We start from the raw sequence: 25,675 nt of genomic DNA, 5'->3' as shown, positions 1-25,675 counted from the left end.
AGTTCCCCCAGCACCATTGTTTGATTTAATTCGACGACATTCCATTACCCTTGTTTTGCTTTTGTTAATGTTCATCTTATATCCTCCTAAAAGACACTGTCGATTTCATTCAACTACTCACCCAAGTCCGTTACTGTCTCTGGAATAATTACAATGTATCAAAAAATCTCAAAGTTTTTATTTCTTCTCCCAGAACTTTAATTCATTCTCCAAATTTTTCTGTTTTCTTTTATTGCTTGCTCAATGCATAGATTTAATACCATATCATTCGGGATAGGTTACAACATTGTCTCCAACACTTCTGAACCACTGCTTCCCTCTGATGCCCCTTGACTCTTGTAACTGTTGCGTGGTCTCTGTAAAAGTTGTATTTAACCCTTTCCTCCACGCATTTTACCCCTGTTGCTTTCCGAATTTCAAAGAGTGTATTCCAACTGACATTGTCAAAAACTTTCTCGAAATCTACAAAAGCTATAAACCTAGGTTTACCTTCCCTTAGATAATTTTCTAAGATAAGTCATGTGGACAACTCTGCCTCTCCTGTTCTTACATTTCTTTGGAATTCAAACTGGTCTTTCTCGAGTTTACTACTACCAGTTTCTCCATTCTCCTGTAAATAATACATGTTAGTATTTTGCAGCTATAACTTATTAAATTGATAGTTCGGTAATATACGCATTGTCAGCACCTGCTTTCTTTGGAATTGGAAATGTTACATTCTTCTTGAAGTCTGAGGGTATAATTTGCTAAATGCTAGTTATTAGATATTGTATACTTTTCCACACTTATGATTAGGGCCAGTTTAAGCCCCAAACGACACAAGTCACCACTGAGGGCGCGAAGTTGAGAGGGGCACCAGAGGTGCCAAAGTTGTAAGATTTCTACAGAGGTCGTATCAAAATTAGTAGCGGATGCCTGGGGCACCAAGCGAATTTGTATACAGTGTTTATCACAATTAGTAATGAAAGCAGACACAGATGAAAATTCATGAAGGAGAAGAGGGAGGGAGGGGGATGAGGGGAGCCAAATGATTACTTGCTTGTGTGCTGACATGATCTCGAACCAGCCCTGCTTGTGACGCAAATTGTACTGGATTCGTACAATGTCTGTTTTCTATGGATCCAGTAAACATTAGATTACATTACTAGTGGATAGTATCAGACCAACATCTAATATCTGTAACTCGAGGAAATGCTAAGCAGCATGACAATGTCTATACAATAAAAAACCCCTCTTCCACAACACAGGCAAAGTACCAGTGTCTGGATAATGAAGATAAGACTTTCACTTTAGGTGACTGAATTGAGATAAATGAAAATAGAGTTTGAAGCACGTGTCTGTGGCAGAAACTGATAGGAAGAATATTATGAAGTGTTTGTGTGCCACTATGATTGTTTAGAATATGTGTGCTGTTTGCACTCCAACAGATTGTGCAGTGTCCTGGAATAGCATAAAGGCCAAAGCAAGTCAAAGCGATGACCACTGGGACATACCGCAGTAGCAGACGACATGCTGCCGACGAAAGCATTGATGTAATTGAAAAAGTTTGCCATTTGTGGATCTGCATGATAGTCTGAAACTAGTTATGACATTAAAATAGAGCTTTTTAAATGTATCCGCGGATAATTGTGTTCTTCATAAACAATCAATCCTTAATAGTCGAGGCATTTACAACGTCCACCATGGATAAAATAACATTTAAATGAAAATAAAATCACCGATAACATTAAGTTTTGTTGTAGATCCTAACGGCCTACGCCATCGAAACTCATTAGCATCCGAACATTTAATTTTGTCTTACATGGTCCTACTAGTGTCATTCTATGATTATTATTGATTTCACTTAAAACTGATATCGAACGGTTTTATGTTGAGAAGATGCGATTGTTCTCGTGTTAAGCCCGGTCCACACGCAACGATCTGTCTGCGCAGACATCGGCGCAGATGTCTGTACATGCAAAAGATCGCTGCAAATGTGGTGTGTTCACACGACACGAACCCCATCCTACTACTCGCCCGCCATCTGTCGGTGTAGAAAAGAAATATCAGTGGCAAGCGACTACACTCCCCGTAAACGTCAAAAATTTAATTTAGTTATTTTGAAATATAGAAATGGAGGAAGTTCTGTTGTGGTCTGTGTTCGCAACTTGTGTTGCAAAAAACATTCAGACCAACCGCAGGAAACTGAGAAAACGGTCAATATGGTGTAGACAGTGGCTGCTAAAGCGAAAGCAGTTTTCTCACGTAAATTTACTGCGAGGATTGCAGGGCGAACCTAACGACTGGCGAAATTATTTGCGGATGGATGTCGAAACTTATAATCATCTCTTAAAGCTTGTAACACCTCATATTATGAGAAAAAATGCTTGTATAGAGAAGGGCAATTTCTCCTCATGAACGGCTGGCGGTAACATTAAGATTCCTAGCAACAGGAAGGAGCTACAAGGATTTGGAATTTTCAACTACAATATCGAAACAAGAGTTGAGTGAAATAATACCCGCAATTTTTCAATTAGAGCATTGTATGCTGCTGTCTTTTTGTCTCGGTCGCTATATTCTTTACTTTAATCTTACACAAACATGGGTGGTTTCTATATATTTCAATGAATTCACTTACAAACTCTCGAGAACACTGACGAGTATCAGCCATTTTAATGCCCTGTGCGCACAAATACAAACACTAGACTGAGCAAACAGTTGTTTCGCGCCAGATTTGCGGCGATCTCCTGTCCACACGCTCCAACTTGTCTGCGCAGATGTGGTTTGAACCCACAGCTTTGAGAGGTTTCGCTCAAACCTCCAACTTCCAGGTTTGCACACACATCAGGTTGGTGCAAATCTTCTGTCCACACGCAACGATCTGTCTGCGCAGATGTCATGTTCGCAGACATTTGCGCAGACAGATCGTTGCGTGTGGACGGGCCTTTACTGTATGTCTACTGTTTCACAACTTCCGCACGTTGGCAACACTTTTGATGTATACATCTTTGACAAAAAGTGTTTACATGTAGCGCGTTTTGTTGTTATACAAAACTGGATGATACGATGATGTTTGCTGTAGAAATTTTAGTGATAATGCAGGAAGTGGAAGGGAAAGGAGAAATGTACGAAGAGCGAGCCTTTTCTTGTTCGTCAATCACGTGACATTTTCAAACGTAATTATAATTTATATTAAAAGTTGCACTTGTTTGCAAGACGTTCATCATGTCCGATTTTCGTTCGGCTTTCAAAAAAAAATTATGTATGCGCGCCTACCGGGCAACGCCTCATTATTTGATACCAGGATTGAACCAGCAGAGAGCATTATGCTCTGAACACTGTAGTGAGCATGGAACCCAACACACTCTTCAGTGTGTCGGGCATAAATTGTTTATACCAAAAACGGAAACACCACGTTTAGGTATTTTGTGTTTATGAAAAATCATTGAAATTGTGTAAGAATGCCTCATGTAATTCCTGACCTTTTTCTTTTGCACATAGTTGTAAGTGGACGTGACGTAGCTACATCTCTCGTTAGTGAGAAGCTCAAATGGCAAGAAAAGGCAAATGCGTTGGCAGTACGTTACAGGAAGAACCCCAAAGGTAAGAATAAAGCAAATGTGAATACTAAATCTGTTGCTGTTAATCGAATGATAGTATTCCTTGTAGGCAGAATACACAGCACTTCGCTCTCCCTTCTTCATTATACGTATTGTGCAGTACTAGCTATTCTTAATGTCCCAGATGCACTCGAAAGTTTGCTGAAGCAAGGGGTGGGACGTTCTTTGATTTCATTTATTTCTTATTTATTCATCCTTCCATACATACATCTATCTTTATGTATTTGCTGGGTATCGATGTCATCATGAATAACATTCAAGAGGTGTTGTAAAGTGTGGTTAACATGTTAAGAAACATACTTACATGCACTATAGTACCAAACATAACTAAAATACAGATAATAAAATGACAGGTGATACATAAAGATTTGTCCATGTGGTTAATAATTACCCTAATTAATAATTTGTGTTGTTAAGTTACTTACTAAGTTTCACATAATAAAAGAATTGCATTTGGATTTCAGCTCTCAACTGTCCTTTGGAATTTTTATTGGCAGATCTAGATTTCAGCTAGAAACTAGCCATTCTCAATGCACTATCATTTTTGGTCGATGCATGTAATGCCTGTTGGTCGGGCTTTGTCCACAGTTCAAGTATTCAATGAACTGTGGACAAAGCCCGACCAACAGACATTACATGCATTGACCAAAAATGATAGTGCATTGAGAATGGCTAGTTTCTAGCTTAGATCGAGATCTGCCAATAAAAATTCCAAAGGATGACCGATAGCTGAAATCTATTATTTACAAATCAAAATAACGGTCGCTGCATGCAACAGCCTCTGAATGGAGGGTAACCTTAAAAAGAATTGCAGGTAGGCCTATTATAAGTTTAATTTTCAGAAAGACTGCTGGATAGGAAACTCCATAAAATTTCAAGTGTTCATATTTAAGTGGATTATTACATCCAGGGTTAAGTAAAGTGAATTTGTGCTGCACCTGATCACCTCACATTAAATTCCCATCTTGGTGAATGATATTGAACCAGTATAATGATGACTGAATTTGCATATCAAACTTACTTGGAGTGTCTAGAAAGTGAACATCTATCAGACTGGTTCCAGTCCAAATGTGTAAGAATTTAAAATGTAAAAAAAACTGCAGCAAAAGTGAGCTCACAATGTTTGTGTAGTTTTCCTCTTTTTTTCCATATGATATCAAGTCCATTGCCTTATTTTTGAGGGTACAACATGTAATGAGCAGCATACTAATTGTTATAACGTTCATTGTGCAATAATTTGTTACAAATGGGACTGATGTCAGTTTCCCTTTTCAGATGTTGAGAGCAAAGAAAAGAATCTCAGACCAAATATTTAAACTTACAAAGTTTTGCCAGAACTTTGCAAAGAGCAGTCAGGGCTCTTATCGTAAAGCGTCTGTTGATAACAGCTGCCACAAGCAGTGACAGGGATGTACTGTGATGGAAGAGCTGATTTGTGTAGCCAATAAGAATGGTGTTTTGGTTTCAGATGTGGGCAAAACAAATATTGCATGTTTCACAACGTCCTTTAGCATTTTACGTATAGTTGTAGGGAAACATAAGGACACAAAAACACATAATAAATGATTTAACACAAGTGATATCATTATACTGTTGGAGATGCAACCTGTCTAAGGAGCAAAACAAGATTTTATTTGTGTCATACACAGGTCTTACTTCTTTGTATTTAAAAAAAATACCATGTGTTACGAGCCACTAATTAAGTAAAAGGAAGCAAAATGTGTATGACAAAAACAAACGGCCTTTTATTTAGTTACATAGGCAGACCATATCTCCAAGAAATAAAGTATAGAAACAATGAAGGAATCCCAGAAAACATAAGAATAATAACACCATGATTTTATTGAAAATAACACATCATACTAGGGCTTGTACACTGTTGCTGCACTCTTCATGAAATACATAAATAAATCCCAACTACAGTCCGCACCACACGTATTTCAACAAATAATGGTCAAAAAGATTTTTTGCAGTGTCGGATGCCGTGAAGAGATATCCGTATAGCTGAGCAGCTGCCTTTGATACTCGTAGTGTGTGCGCCTGGTTCAGCATCCTTAAATGTCAGTTTATGGTTAACCGTAAAATGCTTGAATTCTTCATCATTCAACCTTCTGTATGACCTAAAATAGTCATAAATGACAGTCTTTCCTGGAAGGATGCATGCTTTGATGGTGCTAAGCAGCACCTTCTTCATACATCTGGGAACAACGGTGAAAAACCACTTGTGGGTTCCTCTTCGGATTCCTCCAGAAACCCACCTTCCTGTCTTTTTGTAAACTGACATTTTTTTCTTCTTCCAAAAATAGCCTCGTCGATCTCGACAATGCCACCAAGTTTCTCACTTTCATTTAAGCACATACTTCTCTGCAGAAGCTATTCCAATCCACTACTGTCTTGTCGGATAACTGTAGTTCTTCGGTAATAAAAAAGCTTTTGCTTCTTTTGATCCAGAGACAAGTTAATTGCATAATTTTCATGATACTTAAGTTGCTTCACTCAGACCATGAATTATTTGTAATACTGCAACTAACTCTGTGATCAGTCATTTTTCAGCTCCACTTGCACCTCGTGTGTACCTTTTGTTCAAGAAATGAGGCTCATTGCCCCACCACACTTTGGACACTTTCTGTGATGGGCTACAAAACTGTGTGACATACATCAGTTAACAACATTGCATTTGTGTTCCATAAGGACAAGGTCCCTGTAGTGTACATGTTTGGAGACCATAGCTGAAAACATATGGAGTCAAATCAAATTATCCACTCAAAAGAGGCTGACGTTATCTGTTTCAGTATGTCTCATTAGCTTCTTACAAGAATGCCAGATGCAGCATTAATATGTATGGTTGTCTTATAAGGTAATTAGAGACAAACAAACACAGGTCAGAAAATTAAAAGGTAATATCTCTGGAAATAAAATATGCTTCAGTAATTTTTTCTTTAGGTTAGATCTCTGCGCCACTTCCAATCCCTTGCTACGAGGATCATATCCCTGTGGAAGACCCAGGTGCAAGACCTGTTCAGTCCATCCACCAAGCACTTCCTATTCCAGTCCCGTAAAAGGTTTACCCTGCCCTGCCAGGGGCCGGACCACTTGTGAAAGCAGCCATGTCATTTACTGGCTCTGCTGCAATCATTGCACAGCTCTTTATATTGGTATGACTATCAACCAGCTGTCCAACAGGATAAACAGCCACAACCAAACTGTGGCCAAGAGCGAAGTAAACCACCCTGTGGCATAACATTCTGCTGAACACAGCATGCTTGATTTCAATGGCTGCTGCACTACCCAAGCCATCTGTATCCTCCCCTCCACTACCAGCTTTTGTGAACAGCACAGTTGGTCGTTATCTATACAACACATTCTCTGCTCCCATAACTAACCCGGCTCAACCTGCAGTAACATACTGTCCCCACAACCTTCACCTGTCAGTTTCCACCCCCTCTGTCCTATCTCCTTCTCCCAATTCCTGTCTCATACGTTCTTTGTTTGCCACCCTCTGTCAGTGCCCACACTCTTTCCCCACACCCCTCCTTTATTGCTCTGTTTTTCCCACCTCTGTGCCCCCCTCCCCAACTGCCCGACACTGCATTTGTTGGCATTCTAATCCCTGCACACTATGCCAGACAGCGCTCGTCTCTTCCGCTACCCGTTCACTGCTTCTCTTCCGTTTTCCCTCCCTGTCCCAATTGCTGTTAACATTCCACGCGATAGTTCATTCTGACCCGAGCTGCCAGAGTTGGCAGTCATGTGTGTGTGAGGTGTACTTGCTTGTATGAATGAATGGTGTGTGTTTCTCTTTTTTCGATGAAGGCTGTCATCGAAAGATTACGTGTAAGTGTCTTTTGATTGTACCTGTCTGCAACTTAGCATGCTACCTTCCCATATTGTTGATATTTCTTTATGTTAGGGTGAAATAACGCCCATTATGCAAACCCCACCTCTTTCGATATGGTTCAATTTGAAGAACCTGGAACACAGGAAGAAACTATTAATGGAGTTCTATCAATCAGTGCCAAGCCAAATGACTGCATCCATGAGGGCCAGAGGTGGACCAATGTCTTATTGACTTGCTCAATTTGTGAAGCTCTTTCTCTTGAAGAAATCATCGAATTTTTGTGAAACTGTAATCATTTGTTTGTCTGTACATGTAAAGCACATCTACTTATTTCTGTCCCAGTTGGATAATTCCTTTATGGATGCATAATTTCTTTTGTCTTCAAGTGTATTTTTACTTTTAGTATTGTGGTTGTGAATTGCACATTTAATCCTAAATGAACTGTTTCTGTTAACCACAAAAAACCATTGGGGAGCATATCATATATTGGTCCATAAGAGTAAGAGGTCCCTGTGAAGGCTTCAGTGTGATGTCTGTTTATCAGCTTTATATGATTCTGCAGAATAAATGATTTTTGCCTTTTCACGTTATTGACAGTATACTAGCAATTCCATCTGTAGGTCAAAACTGAGATTATTTGCAAGTGTAAAATAGGCAGACTTAACTTTTTTTAGTTAATGTATAATATACTAGCTGTTACCCTTGGCTGCACTCGCAAATCAGCAGTTTCGGTATGATAACTGATGGTGACAGAGAAAGCTATTATATGTGCAATGACGTCAGCTGCCCTCATGTCTTCACCTGTTTGGGTAAGCACAGCTTGTTTTGCGACCTACCACAATGCAGTGTAGAGTGTAATTCTATATAGACTATGCATCCCCATCTAGGGTTCAGGCTAGAGTTGTACACTTTGGTGCAAACGTTTGTAATAGGTGACTGATACAAGTAAGGAAATTAAAAAGTGCCAGATATTTAAAAAAAAGTAAAAGAATATCTCATTGGCCAATCCCACAATTTTTTCAGGGCTGTAAATTGTGCTCAAGTCTTATGTTTGATGAAGTACACTGTCGCTGCCAAGCAGTGCGTACGGAGGGGTGTGGGCATCTATACATATAAAGCATGTACTTTATGCAACAAATTTAACAATATTTTAACATAGTTTATGTTCGCTGATGTAAAAACAGATGTACTTCACACCCTTAAGGGGTCAGTTTTTTTTTAGCCTGTTCTTCCTCAGAATGCCATGTATTTCCATACCAAATTTCATCAAAATCAGTTCAGTGGTGTAGTCATGAGAATGTAAACAACAATGTTGGTTTTGCATTTAATAATAGTAGTGTGGAAGTTTGGATAAATACAATGAGAATTGAATAAGTATTATATTCTAGCTGCTACCTTCAACTGCGCTTGCATATTAGTAAAATGAAATGAAATGTGCATGTCGCTTTAATGCTTGGAAGAACCTGTTCAGGATGTTCAGCGGCTTGGTGCAAGTCATATTATTTAACACCACTTCGGTGGCTTGCGCATCAGTGATGATAAAATGAAGATGAAGACAATGAACACACCCAGTCCCAAATGGAGAAAAGCTGATCCTGCAAGAATCAAACCTGGGACCCCATGATTGAGAGTCAGCAATGCTAACCGCAACACCACGAGTAGTTTCGTTATGATGAGTAGTGAAGATGGTACTAAAATAAAATGTGAACATTCTAAAATTATTAAGTAGCATTAAAATGACAAAGAAAAAAAAAGGATTTGTAGTTTGGTGCAGCCCAAATTTTATATAGTTTGTACGTGCAATAACATCAGCTGCCCTCACGTGTCTGCTTGTTACCTGCAGCTGTGCTCGCATATCATAATCAGATGCAGCCTAACTAATGGCCTCCCTCATTCTAGATGTAAAGGCATGGCATCTGTCTGTCGTGCAGCATTTATATGATGCCATCATTGTGAGTCTTGTGGGGTCTCATAAGCTAGAAGAGATTTGTGACACTCAGTGGGTAAAGTGTGACGGGCTTTTGACCAATATTAGTATGGATTAAACACATTGAGGATAGCATAAGCAGTATATTCGTTATGTTGAATCATATTATATAGAACATATTAAAGAATAAAAGCATTTTCACAAATATAATGAAGTTCAAAAGTCAAAGAGTTAGTAGATTTTTCATATTTCATGTTATATTCTTCACATCAATTAATATTTTGTACTACACACTTTCTAAAGTAGCCTACATTCTTCCTCACCATTCAGGCCATTTCTATAACAGATTTCACCAACATCGATTTAGGGTTGTAGGATGAAATCATAACAGATAGCATTACTTTTGCATTTGTAATATTAATATGGATAGTATGGATTGTCATAGCCAAAACAGACAAAAAGCCACAACAGTAGTTCAAATTGATATGCCAGTTAGCTCCATAGATAATGAAGAGATTGAAACAGTGTATGATGTGGTAAAATGAAATAATTAGATTGAGAGAGATGAGAGTTTAACTGTGATGGGGAATGGAATTCAGTAGTAGGAAAAGGAAGAGGAGGAAAAATTGTAGAACAACATGGACTAAAGGAATGATAGAGGAAGCTGTGTGGTAGAATTTTCCACAGAGCATACTTTAATCATCGCTAATACTCGCTTACGAATCATTTAAGAAGTTTGTATACACAGAAGAGATCTGGAGATACTGAAAAGTTTCGGATATGTTATATGATTGCAAACAAAGATTTTGATATTAATTATTAAATTGTAAGACATTTCCAGTGGCAGAAGTAAATTTGACCAGAATTTATCGGTTATGTATTGCAGATTAAAACAGAATAAATATAAGAAAGATGGGAAATTAATCAGATTGGGCCTGGACAAATTGGCAACTGGAGGCTGTTTAAAATGGGGGAAAGATATACAATATGAGATGAAGGGATAGCTTTGAGAGGTGAATTATTGAAGACAACAGGGGATCTAATCAGTAAAAAGATCTAGTAGATAAAAAGGGAGAATGTAGTAGGAATTCTTGGATGACGGAGGGGATATTGAATGCAACTGGGGAATGATAAAACACAGTAAATGAAACAGGTGAAGAGGAAGGTGTATGCTAAAAAATGAAATTGACAGAAAGTGCAAAATGGCTAGACAGAATTGGCTAGAGGACAAATACAAGGCTGTAGGAGCATGCATATCTAAGGGAAAAATAGATGTTGCCTAGAGGAAAATTGCAGCACATATAGAGAAAAGAGAAGCAGCTGTGTGAATAGCAAGAGCTCAGACGGCAGGTCAGTACTGAATGAAGAAGGGAAAGATGAAGCTTGGAAGGATATATAGAAGAGAAATGAGCTTTAAGGCAGTATTATAGAAAACTCGAGCTTTAGTGCCTGGAAACATTTGTGCTGCTCGTGTCTGTATGTGTTCAATATCCCCTGTTAGCTCTGTTTGGTAGAGGTTCCAGACATTTGATTAATATTCTAGGTGGGTCACATTGGTGATTTGTAAGAAATCTCCTTTGTAGTCTGATTGCACTTTTCGTAGTATTACCGATAAACTGAAGTCTGCTACGAGGTTTGCCTATGACTGAGTGTAAGATGTTTTTATGAGCTAACTGATTCCAACTGTGGCTGGTAGTTGCTGTAGTCATAGGATACTGCATGTTTTCATTTTGTGGAGAGGATAATTTTACATCTCTGAACATTTAATGGAAGCTGTCAGTCATTGCATCACTTTGACGTCTGACTATTTGTACAGCTTCATTCAGATTGTACTTAGTTGTGTATAACTGCCTCATATATGAAAAGTTTGAGGTTACCCTAAATATTGTCTGAAAGATCATTAATATACAACATGAACAGCAAGGGAGCCTACACACTTCCCTAGGGTACACCTGAAGTTTCTTCTACATCTGTCAATGATTCCCCATCCAAGAAAACTTGCTGCGCCCTCCCTACCAAAAATTCCTCAATCCTATCACAAATTTCGCTTGTTACTCCCTACTTTTGATAATAAAAGTGGACGTAATACTGAGTTTAATGCTTTTCTGAAGCTGAGGATTACTACATCTGCCTGACTGCCTTGAACAAAGGCTTTTAGTATGTCTTCTGAGAAGAGTGAGAGCTGAGTTTCACATGATCAGTTTTTATTTTAATCCATGTCTGCCAGCATGGAGGAGGCCATTCTCTTCAAGATACCTCATTACATCTGAATTCAGAGTATGTTCTAAGACTTAACAAAAATATCAAGGATATTGGACAATAGTTCTGTGGATCACTCCTGCTGTCCTTCTTGTCGAGAGGTGTGACTTCTGCTTTGTTCTAATTTCAGTTCAATAGTCTATAATAGATAATAGTGAACTGAGGGGCTAACTCAGCCATAAATGGGGCTTTATTCAATTTTAGTGATTTCAGCTGTTCCTCGGTGCCACTGACACTAAATCTATTTCACTTAGGTTTTCAGTACTACAGGAATTTAATTGCAACAATACTCGTGGGTTTTCCACCACTATTTGAAAATGGAATTAAGCATTTCAGCTTTTGCCTTACTACCCTCAATAGTGTCAGGCTTCACACATAGCTCTCTTGGCAGCCATATGCCTTTCATTCAGCTCATTGAGCATGTTTCTGTCTATAGCCCAATACTTAGTTTTACACGTATTATGCAGTAGTCTCCAGTGACAGTATACCATGGGGAAGGGGGGGGGGGGGGGTCCCTCCTGTTATAAACTGTTCCACTGGGAACATATCTATATAGTGCATGGTCACCTATTCTTTTAAACCTGAGACATGATTCCTCTACATGTTCATGTCTCTAGCTAAAAGTTTCAACTTCCTCATTGAGAAATGACACCCCTATCTCCTTATATGGTTTGCTGGACATATAAAATAAATAAATTTTTCATAGTCGCTGTTTGTGCTTTGTTACAAGTGTTGCTACAGCTGTCTCATGGTTATTGGTACCATTTTCAGTGTGAACATCCTCAAAGAGTTCCAGTCTATTTGTTACCATTAGATCTTATATATTCTCATCATATGTCGGGCTCTGAAGTATTTGTTCTAGGAAGTTTTCAGAGAAGGTGTTTGGTGATGTTTCATAGGATGTCTTGTCATGCCCACCACTAACAAAATTGTAGTATCCCAGTTGATTGTTGGACAATTGAAGTCTCATCCAGTGATTGCAGTACGATTGGGGAACTTACAATGAGCTGAGGTTTTTTCTAAACATTTCCGTTACATCAGGAAGGGAGTCTGTAAGTTAACAGAAGCACCCAAATATAATTTTACACTCGCCTTTGATACTAAGTCTTTTCCAAACAACCTTACATGCAGTGTCAATCTCTATTTGGTCGATTTGAGTTTCTCATCTATAGCAACAAATCAGCACCTCAATTATAAATTTTAATAGTGTGAACCTGCGCAAGTCTTGCTTTTTTGTTTTCCTATTTGCAATGCCATACATATGCAAAATGGATACTCCTGAGCATAAAGTGTTATGTTTTGTCATTTTCTAAGAGTGAATATGTAATTTCAGTTCAATGTGCATTTCGTTCAAAGTTTAACTGTGATATTCAATGTGGAAAAACAGCTAGTGATGCTATAATAAATTTGAAACAATTTAATGTGTGTGTGTGTGTGTGTGTGTGTGTGTAAAGGGAAAAGCACTGGACGACCAAAAGTGTCTGAAGATGATGTTGACCATGTCACAGCATCTTACATTCATAGTCCTCACAAGTCAGTTTGGAAAGCATGTCTTGAACTTCAGTTGCCAAAGGTTGTCTTTGTCTTGAAGATTTTAAGACAACATTTACACGTGTCCATACTGGTTATAGTTGGTACAAGTTTTAAAGTCTGATAACTATGGTGTACATTATAGCTTTAAAAGTGAAGTGCTGCAGTGAAAAGATGATTTTCTTCACTGTATGGTGTTCAGTGATGAGTCAACCTTTCATCTACAAGGGAAGATAAATACCCACAATGTTCATATCTGGGGATCAGAACATGCTCATGAACTTGTACAATATCAAAGGTATTCCCCAAAATTAAACACTTTCTGTGCTGTGTCCCAACAACAAGTGTATGCATCATTTCTTTTATCCCCCCCCCCCCCCACACACACACACACACACACTGAACAGTGGAAGGGAAGGGGGGGGGGGGGGGGAGGAGAGAGAAAAGTGGTGACTTATTTGGATGTGTGGATATGTTACAAAAATGGGTCTTGGAAGGTGAACCTGAAAACTTTGTTTGACAATAAGATATTGGCATCTCTTTGTATGAGGATGGTGGGACATTCAAGTCGCAGACAGTTGGTTTGGTCATAATGATCAATGCAACAGAGCTCTTTCCCATGGCCTGCATGTTCACCTGACCTCATGCCATGCAATTTTTTTTCCTTTGGGAGTTTATAAAAGATTGAGAAAATGTTCCACCACTGCCTAATAACTTGCCAAAGTTGAGGCACAGAATTCAAGAGGTTATTGCTTATTCTGTACTTGTTAACAAAAGTGTGGGAAGAACTGGATTTTAGATTCAATGTGTTGTGAATAACTAAATGCACACTTACTGAATATTTGTGAGAAACACCAGATAAGTTTAGCTCCAATTTCATGTATGATTTATTGTATATAGTCTAAATGAAAGTGTTATAATATAACATTTAAACTGGGATGTTTTTTATGGACACCATATATTATTTAAATGTAGTTTTTCCCACAAGTGGTTGCCTATTGAGAATGCACAACTGGGATGATAACCACTTGTCAACTGTAGACGAACAGCCTCAAGGAACATATTAATATGACACTGGCAGATCCGCTCACATCAACAGATGTACTGGTATATGATACACTGTGTCGTGACAGTAGCATGCTACACAGCAAAGTAAGATGTCTCTCCAAGAGCTCCACTTCAATCAAATGAAATGGAGCAACTTCAGGCTGAAATGCTGCCAGGTGTCCTGGGTGTGACTACGTCTACATCTATATTCTGTGAACCACTGTGAAATGCATGGCAGAGAGTACATCCCACTGTATCAGTCATTAGAGCTTTTTCCCATTCCATTCACATATGGAGTGCAGGAAAAAATGATGTTCCAATGCCTCTTTGCATGCTGTGATTAATCGACTCTTATCCTCACGATCCTTGTGAGTGTAGGGGGCCACCATTTAAAGCTGGTTCTTGAAACTTTGTCAGTAGACTTTCTCGTGATAGTTTTCATCTATCTTCAAGAGTCTGCCATTTCAGTTCTATCAACATCTCAGTGACATTCTCCCATGGGTCAGACACACCTGTGACCATTTGTGCTGCCCTTCTACGCATCCATTCAATATCCCCTGGTAGTCTTATTTGGTACAGGTCCCATACATTTGAGCACTATTCTAGGGTTTGTGATTTGTAAGCAGTCTCCTTTGAAGACTGATTTTCCCTAGTATCCCACTAATAAACCAAAGCCTGCTACCTGTTTTACCCATGACTGAGCCCATGTGATCATTCCACTGCATGCCCCTCCTAAGCGTTACACCCAAGTATTCATAAGAGTTTACAGATTCCAACTATGACTCACTAATTTTACATTCATAGGATACTAGGTTTTTTCATTTTGCAAAGTGCACAACTTTACATTTTTGAACATTTAAAGGAAGCTGCAAAGCATTGCATTACTTTTAAATCTTATCAAGGTCTGACTGAACTTTGCACAGCTTTGTTCAGACTGTATTTGGTTGTAAATAACTGCATCATCTGCAACAAATCTGAGGTTACTATTAGTCAACAGGCAAATAAAAAGCATTGCTGAGCTTTCATACATTGTCCTTCCAGCACTTTCCATTATCATAATGAAATGAAATATGTTTTCAAGCAAAGAAATCTGGTCAACTTAATATGGAATGTGATAGCCTATTTTCTTTACATTTGGGTTAAGGTATGACAAATACATATTCCAAAGTATGATTGAAAATCAAAATGTACTGTGACTCTTTCACTGTCTTAAAAATTGGGAATATAAGGAAGAGAGAGTGTTTATCTATTCACTTACAGCTTAGTAGTGCAGATGTTTGAATCATCATGGCATAGTACGCCATTTAAGAACCAATAGATGGTGCTGTTAGTTTTTTCTAATTCAATGACAAATGTATTTTTGGAAGTTACATCAGTGATGGCTTTAAGCACCACAGTCTTAGCTATACAAATACCAACTAACAGCAGATTTACTTGGCTGTGATATACAGATATACTGATTTTGTTTTTTGTATTAAAATATTAAATGAGATTGCTTTGCTTCCTTTGATATGTTTTATTTATATTATTTGCTAGGAAAAACAGATGTACTAAGTTCGCTTTGTGATTTGTGTGCCTACTCATTACATTCTGATTTCATTTTGTTTATTAATAAAAATATGTAGAAAACAGTAATTAAAACTTCCAGGCTAAGAGGCCGTGGTCCAATAGTAGAAATACTTCTCCCTGACGTTTCGTTGCCAGCTGTGGGCAACATCATCTGAGGTGACTCACCTCAGATGATGTTGCCCGCAGCTGGCAACGAAACGTCAGGGAGAAGTATTTCCACTATTGGACCACGGCCTCTTAGCCTGGAAGTTTTAATTACTGAAGACGCCGGCCGTGAAAGCCTACACGCTATGATGTAGAAAACAGTTGAGTGTTTCTGAATGCACCTGAAGGGCTGAAAGACTGAGGACTATGTGGTCTCAAGAATCCAATTAAAATTGTAATACAAGACTTTCTCCTGCTTGAGAACATCAGACTTCAACATGTTCTTTGGAAACTCCTTCCAAAAGCAAGGTGCCATGTAACTCTGATTGAGAGCATCATGCATTATCTCACTCCTCAGAACCTTTTTCCTTGGAGAGGCTTATAGTTACTTCTCTGCAACGTGAACATCATAGAAGCAGAAATTTTGATGGGAACTGGCACTGGTGAGCAAGTTTTTATACCTGAATCCTGCATGTTCCCAACAATTTACCGATTCACTTTATTTGTGTACAATTTGAGGTGAGCTTATATTAGGGCGTTGTCATAAACAAAGCGCAAGGCCAGACACTATGTGTTGCAGGCGTGGACATTAGTGCTAGTTGATTTTTGCGTGCCCGGCTGTTCATGGCTCCCTCCCATATTAGTGAAGCAAACAAGCTCTTCATTTATGCCTCCATTCATACTACTGCAAACATTGTATAAAAAGAAGCATTATATGTCAAAAACAAATTCCATGCATATGAAGTCTCAGGCAGAGCTATAAATAAATACCCAAACAATGCCAGGTTCCTCAGCTAGTGCACAGTATAATTGTGTGTAGTGTGAAGATTATAAATATGTTATTTCAGAAGTATTATTTATTGGTTACAGTATACTTTTCAACATAAATCAAATGGTGAAAATGCTAGGTGGAAGTCATTACTAAACTGAAATTGGTTAATTAAAAAAGACATAAGGATTATAGGTATGGCTAAATTAAAGGAATTGCAGTGACTTGCGTGCCATCTGTGTTTTTAGAGTGCTAAATTTACATTGGATGTTCGTAAGGTTCAAATCAAGCTGAGGAGCTCCTCATTCAGTTAAGCACTGCACTGAAAAATGAAGTTCTAGATTGAAATACAGGTTTTATCTGTAACAAATTTAATGTCCTGCTGCAAGTTTATGATTTGATTAAGAAATTATTAGTTTTCTTACAGCTTTGTATCTTATGAGAAAATACTGCTCAATCGATGACTAGAATTTTCTATGGCTATTGAAGTCATCTTTATGACTGAGCAGGACTGATGTTAGCCAGTGCAGAGCCCAATACAATTTCAGTCTTCAAACTGCTATCCAAAACTTCTCTTCCATAAAGTTCACACACCATAGATGCTCATAATTTTATATAAGATAAAAATGGAAACACTACAGTAAAAAAATCACTTTCATATGTACATAGCTTAGAGTGTACATGGTTAACAATAATTGTGGAGAATAATTGTAATATTTTGATGATCACATATTTACTGTCTGTAAAAATAGTCCGTTATTTTGTGATGACTGGAAAAATAATATTATAATTTTACACATTATAATTCTGTTTGTTATTATAATTTCAAATTTAATGGTATAATTAAAAAAAAACAGACGTCCTATTATAGTTCATTATCCTTGTTGAAAGTGGCACAATTTTCTACGTAAATCTGCTTAGTTTTGCTATCAAGTCTATTTCTCTTATACTTTCATACAAGATATAGTATTTGATTTGTGTACTAGAAATGATTTTCAGTATTAATCACAACATATTTAATATGTCAGTGTCTCTAAACTGATTCTATAAGTGACGCATAAAGTGCCAGGCACTTTAGGTATGAATTGTTACTGGGAAGTGTGATGACATTTTGAAACATACTTTGAGGTTTACATTTGAAATATGGCTTGGAAAGTAGCAGGCTTGGTGCTATATTGGAAAATATTAATTATTGCACCTTACTGCTATATCTGTGGGTAGCCAGATATTGGTGCACACATTGGAGCTCTGGGAGAAACGGAGGAAGCAGCCAGGCAGGAGACTTGCATGCAGAAGAGTAACCCAAACTAATGGCAGGCAAGCAAAATGTGACAGGTACTCTGCAGACAGACAAAAAACCAGTCAATGACAAACAACCTAGACGACAATGAGGCAGTATGCAAAGCCTTCACCACAATGGTGACAAAAAGGCCAAGACCAGTGGAGAGACAAAACTAAGATGCGACCAGAAAGAGTAACTGAATGACAAGCAAGGTAGTTATCAAGCAGTCCTAGCACAGCAAAGATAGATCCGACAATATCAAGCTCTCACATGGTGAGACAGTGGCATGCCCGCCATGCGAGCACAGTGCTGTGCAGTCATGGTGTTCCCTAATGGCCATCTGAGTCTATCCCCTCTGGTGGGCATTGAACTTCCAATGTGCCTGACAACAGATTCCTGTCACCGGAAACAGGTGCGTACAGGTGGAAATGCCCCAGTCAGTGCCATGGGGGGGGGGGGGGGGGGGGGTGGAAAGGAGGTACAGGTGAAGGCCCAGTCCTTTCAACTGCCAGTTGTGGAAAGAGAAGGTGTTTGACAGTGTACATCATGATTTCACTGGACAGGAGGGTTCCCCCCATCCTCATGGATGCAGGAGACAGTGTTGTTCTTGGCAGTCACCACTGGTGCCAGTACTGGTGCTTACAATCACTGGAATGTGGGGGGAGGGGGCAGTAGCTGGTGTGATGCCTATGCTGGAGGCTGAAGCTGGTTATGATGGCAGCACTCGAGTCCGTTCTGTGTTTGTAAAGACATAACTCATCACCAGCGATTCTCTACTACCGTCAGTAGTGAATGAGCATCACCATTTGACAAAGGATGGAATCGAGGGCTGAGAATATGTTTTATGCCATTGCCCACACAGAACTCTTTGAAAGTAGAAGCTGTAAATTGGGGGCCATTATCAGAGGCCATATTGCCTTGATGGCCAAAACCTGGGTCAAGGCAGTGCCGGTGACGTCAGTCTTGATGGACACCGTGCCTACCACATATGGGTACTCTGAGTAGGCACCCACAATGAGCAACCATGTCAATCCCAAAAACCGGTCTGCAAAATCAAGTTGGAAGTGGTTCCAGGCGTAGTAGGTTGTAGGCCAGGGTGCAAATGACTGTGGGGGTGTTACTTGGTGCCTGCTGTACACTGTGCAGCTGTGGGGGGCTGCTGCTCGGTACCAGGTGTACACCGTGAAGTGACAGACCATTCCCTCAATGTCACTGTTGATAGCCGGCCAGTAATCATGTCGGCAAGCCGACACCTTTGTGTAGAATATCTCTCAAGGTCCCCGGTGCTGTAAGCTCAGGACTCACTGCTGCAATTCGGCTGGAATGATTATCAGGTGTGTGTCAGTCTCAGTATCCAAGAGAATGACATCATCGACAACAGAGAGCCTGTGAGAAATGAGTTTCTGGCGGTTGAGATCAGTCACCAACCGGCAACTGAGGTAGGTTCGTCAGCCACGAGCCACGTATCGGAGGACCTGCTGCTGGGTGAGGTCGTGGCACACAGCTGCGGTGAAATGTGTGGCTGTAATAGGGAAATTGTACAATGTATGTTGCTGTGCGGTATTGATATGGAAAAAGACGGTATCCTGTCAGTTGAAGTCAGGGTGTTTGGGCCAGCAAGTAGATGCAACAAGGCACCAGCGTGGGAATGTTGTGCCGTGGGCTTAAACCAGATGGTATAACTGTGTGCACTCAGGAATAACACCTAGTGCAGATGGCATTGAACTGTCAGCTCCAGATGTTGGATTAATATCTGAATAATGTGAATGGGGGCTTTTGATTTGTAATTAAAGAGAACTTTGCCCCAGGAAGGTAGACGTTAAATTTTTTGACAGCAAACACCACTGCCAGTGCTTCCTATTGATCGGTGAATAGTTGCACTGTGCAAAGTTGAACATCTTAGATGCATATTTAATTGGCTATTCAGAGCCACCTTCATTCCTGTGCACCAGACCTGCTCCAATGCCATAGGTGAGTGTGTCGGCTGCCACAACCAGCAGACATTCCACAGAAAAGACACAGATTTAAGCATGGTTATTAAGTGAATAAAAACTTGCTCAAAGGCCGGGATCCAGTTCCAGGGCACTCCCCCTCTTACACAAATGATTGAAGGTTTGCACAATGTGGGCTGCTTGGGGTAAGAATTTGGAGTAATAATTGACTTTGCCCAAAAACATCTACAATTTGATTAAGTTCCTTGTGTGGGGAAGGGAATTGACGGAGGTGTCATTTCAGTCAGTTGGCCTGATTCCGTCTTTGATGAGCCAGTGCCCCAAATACTCACTACTGGTTGAAAAATGTATACTTCTTCAAATGACAGTATGGTCCTGCAGCCTGCGGGATTGTAAAGAAGCTGAGGATGTTTTGCAGATGCTCCAGGTGGGAGGGCTCGTAACAAAGAGAACATCCAGATAGTTCCCACAACCTGGAATGTGCTGTGTCAGTTGTTACAGATACCTTTGGAAAATTGTTGGGCCCAAGGCAATGCAAAATGGAAGTTACTTGTACCTGTAATCCAGAAATGGTTGTTGATGACAATGTTCAGAGTTTCCTCATCTAAGGACAATGAAGGTAAGCATCGGCAAGGTCAATCTTTGAGTAGTATTCTCCAGCGAGTTTGGTAAAGAGGTTATCTGTCTGGGAAATACATAGTGTTGACTTGTGACTGAGCATTGATGTTGAAATCCCCACATAGTCAAAGTAACTGTTGGGTTTTCTGATTATGATCTATGTTGTGGCCCATGCACAACATTTCACTGGCTCAGCAACTCTGGCAGCTTGGAGAGGATCCAAGTCCTGTTTCACTGCGGTACATCAGGCCACCAGACAGGTCTGGCTTGGTAGAAACAAAGCATGGTGTCCAACCGAAGAGTGACATGCACCTGAATATTCGAGGCCCACCTCAGATCCAGCTTAAATAGGGGTGCAAATGCCAAGCCTAGATCATCCAGTTCCTGGAAAGAGCTGCAGTGGATATGACCTTGATTTCATCAGAGACAGAAAACCCAAACAGTGTAAAGGTGTCAAGGCCAGAAATTTAGCAGCTGTTGGGTGGTCGAAAACAAATAACATAATGATCCATGCAATGTGTTTGTAGCCTACCGTGACAAAGAGCTGCCCACTAAGTGGAATAGAACTGTCCCTGTAGGCCCCAAATGCCACGATGGTCGAGACAACTTGGGCATACTTTGCCGGATGATAGAAGAGACTGTGCCCCACTGTCCACCTGACAACAGATGTCCTCATTATAAATGCGGGGCATGAGCCGTAACTTCCACATGAGAGAGTCCTCCAGTGGGACTACTAACAGCAGCACATGTACAGTGTGCTGATGCCCTTGTGGGGTAGGATGGGAGTGAGTTGTGCAGCTGCAACACACCAATTGAAGATGCCTCTCTTCACCATAAAGCTTCTGACCATATCCACTAGATCAGTTATGTCTGTTGTGAACTGTAATTGTCATACAGCTCTCCCTTGGTGTTAGCATAAAACTACTTTTATGTTTTAAAATTTCTCTCCGATATGAAAGCCACGTTTGTTCTGTTTGCCAGAAACTCCTTTATTCCAATAACAAATATGGTCTTATATTCTGTTCCAAACCATATCAAATGCATTGTAGAGTCGAGGAATACAGCATCAGTCTGGGCATTTGTATTTACCAATCTTCATGGGTCTCTGTGGGAAGGGAGGGGGGAAGAGGAGCCACTTACCCCCTCCTGGGATCTAACGATAAACATTTTTTACTCGTACAAAATTCTTACTTATTTTTGATAGTGATTGCCAGTGATTCTATCAAACCAAGATTTAGCATTTTTGAGAACTGCAGAAAATACCGCAGTTTTGGCAATTACAGTATAAATTTATTTTTTTTGTTGTCATACTTTACTGAATAAATTATGCAGTTTCCTTAGTACCATAGCAGTTTCGGAGCTGTTTGAGGATCAAGGTGGATGTGAACTATTACAGAATAGGCGGAAACAATGTCTCCAGTCTCTTCTCTGTCACTTCTACATGTAGCCATTATCGAGCTGCAGAAAAGTATCACTTTAACAACCTGGCATGCAAATTTTGGTGACAATTTCCAGCAAAACACATACGTGGCTGCAGTATACTTTCCGGAATACCATCCCCCTTTTGCACGAGGACAGGCGTCCCCCTATGGCAGTACCTAATCACCATAGTAATTCACTGCTTGTCTGAAAATGTGCAAGATCCATGACAGTTTCCTAAGTCAGCATGCAGTTTTACGTAACAGAGTTATCGTAGTAGACTGAAGAACATGGCTGGTGCATACATTATGTGGCTGTGGAACCAAATGCAGCAGTCAAGCAGAGAGAGGGGAAAAATGATACTTAGAGGTTGAAGAGACATACTCTCCAGGAATTGGAGCCTTCTCATACACTATGAGGTGCGATGAGGCACAACATGCAGTTGTAGAGATATGGGTTCTGCAGCCCAGTTGGTGTGGCTGTACAATAATGTGTCAGAACTGTGAAGACAAGGGCTCCATATATCCTAGACTGTGGAAAGTCAATTCTATCAGCCAATTTGAGGGTGGTTTATGGATGTTTCCTCATATTCATTTGGTCAAATACTGGCTTTGGGTTACAGTTTAACCAACCAACCCAAAAAATTCCATTTTCAGAATACATTTTGTTCAGTTGGAATTAAATAAAAGAAGCCATGAAAATAGTGCAATAAATTCATTAACATAGTTACAATATTATGAAAAGGATAGTTGCTACTCTCCATATAGCAGAGATGCTGAGTCAAAGATAGACACAACAAGAAGACTGTAAGAAAATGAGCTTCCGGCGAACAATGCCTTTGTCAGAAATAGACCACACTTTCTGGCTGCTGAAGCCAGGCTGCAGGCGGCAGCACATGATGGGAGAAGCAACTGGGTGGTGGGGCTAAGGAGGAGGCTAAGGCGGGGAGGAGGGAGAATGTGCCTATCTGTGACTCAGCATCTCCACCATATGGTGAGTAGCAACTATCCTTTTCGTAATATTGTTACATTCCACCCTGGATTTTCCATTCACGAACTTAATTAGATTGTCAAGGTTTGTAAGTAAAGTGTTATATAGGGTATCAAATATGAAAAAAAACCTTTTTTAAAGTTTATTCTGTATTTCCCCAGTTGAAATATGCTTACTAGGTATCACACTAATCTGCCATAGAAACAGGTTGTGGATACCTAATAATCATTAATCATTTGAGGTATAATAAGTTTTATTTACTTCCTGTCAAATTTAGTTCTTGGAGTATGAAACATACTCAAATCCACAGAATCAGTTACACCGAAAATGCTAATTTTAGAGCATTGCCCGCTGGTGGATGAACTTCTATGGATGCCCTGTGGTCTTGTAGATGAACAGTGCGAGTTGGGATTCATAAGATCATCATTCATTGAGTCCATGTGGTTCTTATAGAGGAGATTTTCAATCTCGTGCAATAGCATAAAATGTGTTCCAAAATTCTACAACAGATTTGTGTAACCTGCGTAAGTCTATAGCTGTGTGCGTCTGTTTGGTGACGCTTACTGAAAAAGGAAAAGACATACCGATTTTTCCAATAACTTGGAAAGATTAATTACTGGAACAATCTATGATAGACTGCTGCTAGAAGAGGGAGTAAGTCCTTTCACATATTCTATGCAAAATCATAGAGGCTACAAATTGGGTCCAGTTGCCTTTCCTCTGTTGACTTACCTTAGTTGTTTCTCTTTCCCAGAGTCACTTGCCTTGATTCTGCCAGTAAGCTACACCAAAATAGCAACTCAATACCAGAGCAGCCTAAAGTATTAATATCTTTTATCAAATGCATCCTTTGCAGGCTGATTTTTCAGGATTTTCCAGTCACATTTCATGAATTCCTCCTTGTGCCCTTTTCTTTTCATCTGGTGTGGTTGATATCTTTTTACTGACTCATTCTGAGATTCTAATTTTCATGTTTCATCATCAGCTCAGTCGACCTCCCACCTTTGGCTGTGGCCGATATGTAGCCTCTGGCTCCATCTTGATGATTTTAGAGAATATTTCAACAGGTTTTAACAAGTTTTATAATTATTTGTTACTTTCTACTTGTATTATACTTGTAAACAAGTTGGCTCACAGTATAAAGTTTTTCACTGCCAAATTTTATGAAAAATCCTTCATCAGTGGAAATAAGAGTATTTGATAAATGATTCATAAAAACAAAGAGGTCAAAGTGAACTGATTTGTAATATACTTTTCTTAATTGGCATCTCTTATTATTTTTGTGCTTCTTTCTCTATTTTTTTCCTTCATTGTTTTCCTCACTTAAGCAGCGTTCTTAAACTTGGTGGATGATTTGATTTCTGCCTTCTTGTCCTCTGTGCATGAATCCACTAAGTTTTTCCTTCTATTCTTCTGACCATTTCTGGCCAGTCTTCTTCTTAAGCTTCTCCTTGAATCTGTGTTTTGCTACTAGTGTTCTAAAGGCTAGACAATTTATTATGTTTTCTTCTACAATGTTAATGTATTGTAAGTTTTCCCCATGTAATCTTTTGGTTAGGCTGTTGTTATCCATTCTATAAACATGACTATAGAATTCCAAGCTACTTTTGCATGTGACATTTAGAGATCTAATGTTCTCTTCATCAACGTTCCATTTTCTTATTTCCAGCCCTATTTTTTCCTAATAATTTTCTGTTCCTGTTTTTCAGTTTTTGTAACTTTTACAGTGTCCTCCAACAATTATGACCAGTAAAATCGTCCTGTATTCCATGTTAATTGTAACTTTCCTGTTAGCTTAATGCAGCTTTTCCATGTAGTAGGATTTCTCATAAGATATCAGGGAGCCTATCTTTGCCATAATCTTGTGTAGTTTTCCTATGGCATATGTTATTTCTTCTTTAGTCTTGATGATGTCTGCTCAATCATCAGACTAGTCTAAAGATTTAATATTAATTTTGCATCCAGAATTTTCAGTGTGTAAACATTTAATTTTGATTCTTATTATTTTTGTTCTTACACTGTCCAGTCACATTAATGTGACCACCTGTCAATGGTGTGAATAACCATCTATTGCTGTGTGAAGCACTGTAAGATGTGCAGGACAAGATTCAGTGAGGGATGTGGAACCATACTGGCTAGTGCCATGGCCAGCTTGCACTAGATTTCTCTGTTGAGATTCCATGATGCAAATAACCAGGTCAAGGTGTCCCACAGATTCTCAAATGGGTTTAAATGTGGGGAGTTCGGTGGCCGGTGGAGTACGGTAAACTCATCCTGGTGTTCTTCAAACCAATCTCGTACACTGCGAGCTGTGTGACATGTTGCATTGCCCTGCGGGTAGATGCCATCGTGCATGGAAAAACAAATTGCATTTAGAGGTGGACATGGTCCCCAGGGTTAGATGCATATTTGTGTTAATACATTGTCCCTTCCAGAATGACGAGATCACCAAGGGAATGCCACAGAAACATTCCTCAGACTGTAACACTCCCTCCTCCGGCCTGGACCTTTCTGACAGTTGTGGCAAGGTGTTTGCTTTCAGGCATTTCATGCTGATGGACTGTAAAATATAGTTCATTGCAAAAGGCTGCCTGTCGCCACCCAGTGGAGCTCCAGTTGCAGTATTGGGATGCACATTCCAGCCTTCATTGCCAATGAACAGCAGTTAGCATGGGTCCATGAACCAGATGCCTACTGCTTAGACCTATACACATCAATGTTTGGTGGACAGC

At 39.6% G+C, this 25,675-nt stretch overlaps 1 protein-coding gene across 5 annotated transcripts in view; it reads left to right on the top strand.

The window, feature by feature from the left end:
- The first annotated feature begins 2,970 nt into the window (after positions 1–2,970).
- LOC124805353 overlaps positions 2,971–25,675 on the top strand; it is a 114,624-nt gene continuing 91,919 nt past the window's right edge. Inside the window, exons 1-2 of one of the 5 annotated variants that reach the window (XM_047265892.1) lie at positions 2,971–3,400; positions 3,481–3,582. In XM_047265892.1, coding sequence (XP_047121848.1) covers positions 3,205–3,400; positions 3,481–3,582 — 298 coding nt within the window. In that variant the 5' untranslated portion in view covers positions 2,971–3,204. The remainder of the gene's footprint in view (positions 3,401–3,480; positions 3,583–25,675) is intronic. The other 4 variants (XM_047265893.1, XM_047265890.1, XM_047265889.1 and 1 more) reach the window with 4 other exon arrangements.

The sequence above is a fragment of the Schistocerca piceifrons genome, chromosome 7 (assembly GCF_021461385.2).
Source record: "Schistocerca piceifrons isolate TAMUIC-IGC-003096 chromosome 7, iqSchPice1.1, whole genome shotgun sequence".
NCBI lineage: Eukaryota > Metazoa > Arthropoda > Insecta > Orthoptera > Acrididae > Schistocerca > Schistocerca piceifrons.
Note: the sequence above shows the minus strand (reverse complement) of the source record. Positions and strands in the feature narration are given on the sequence as shown.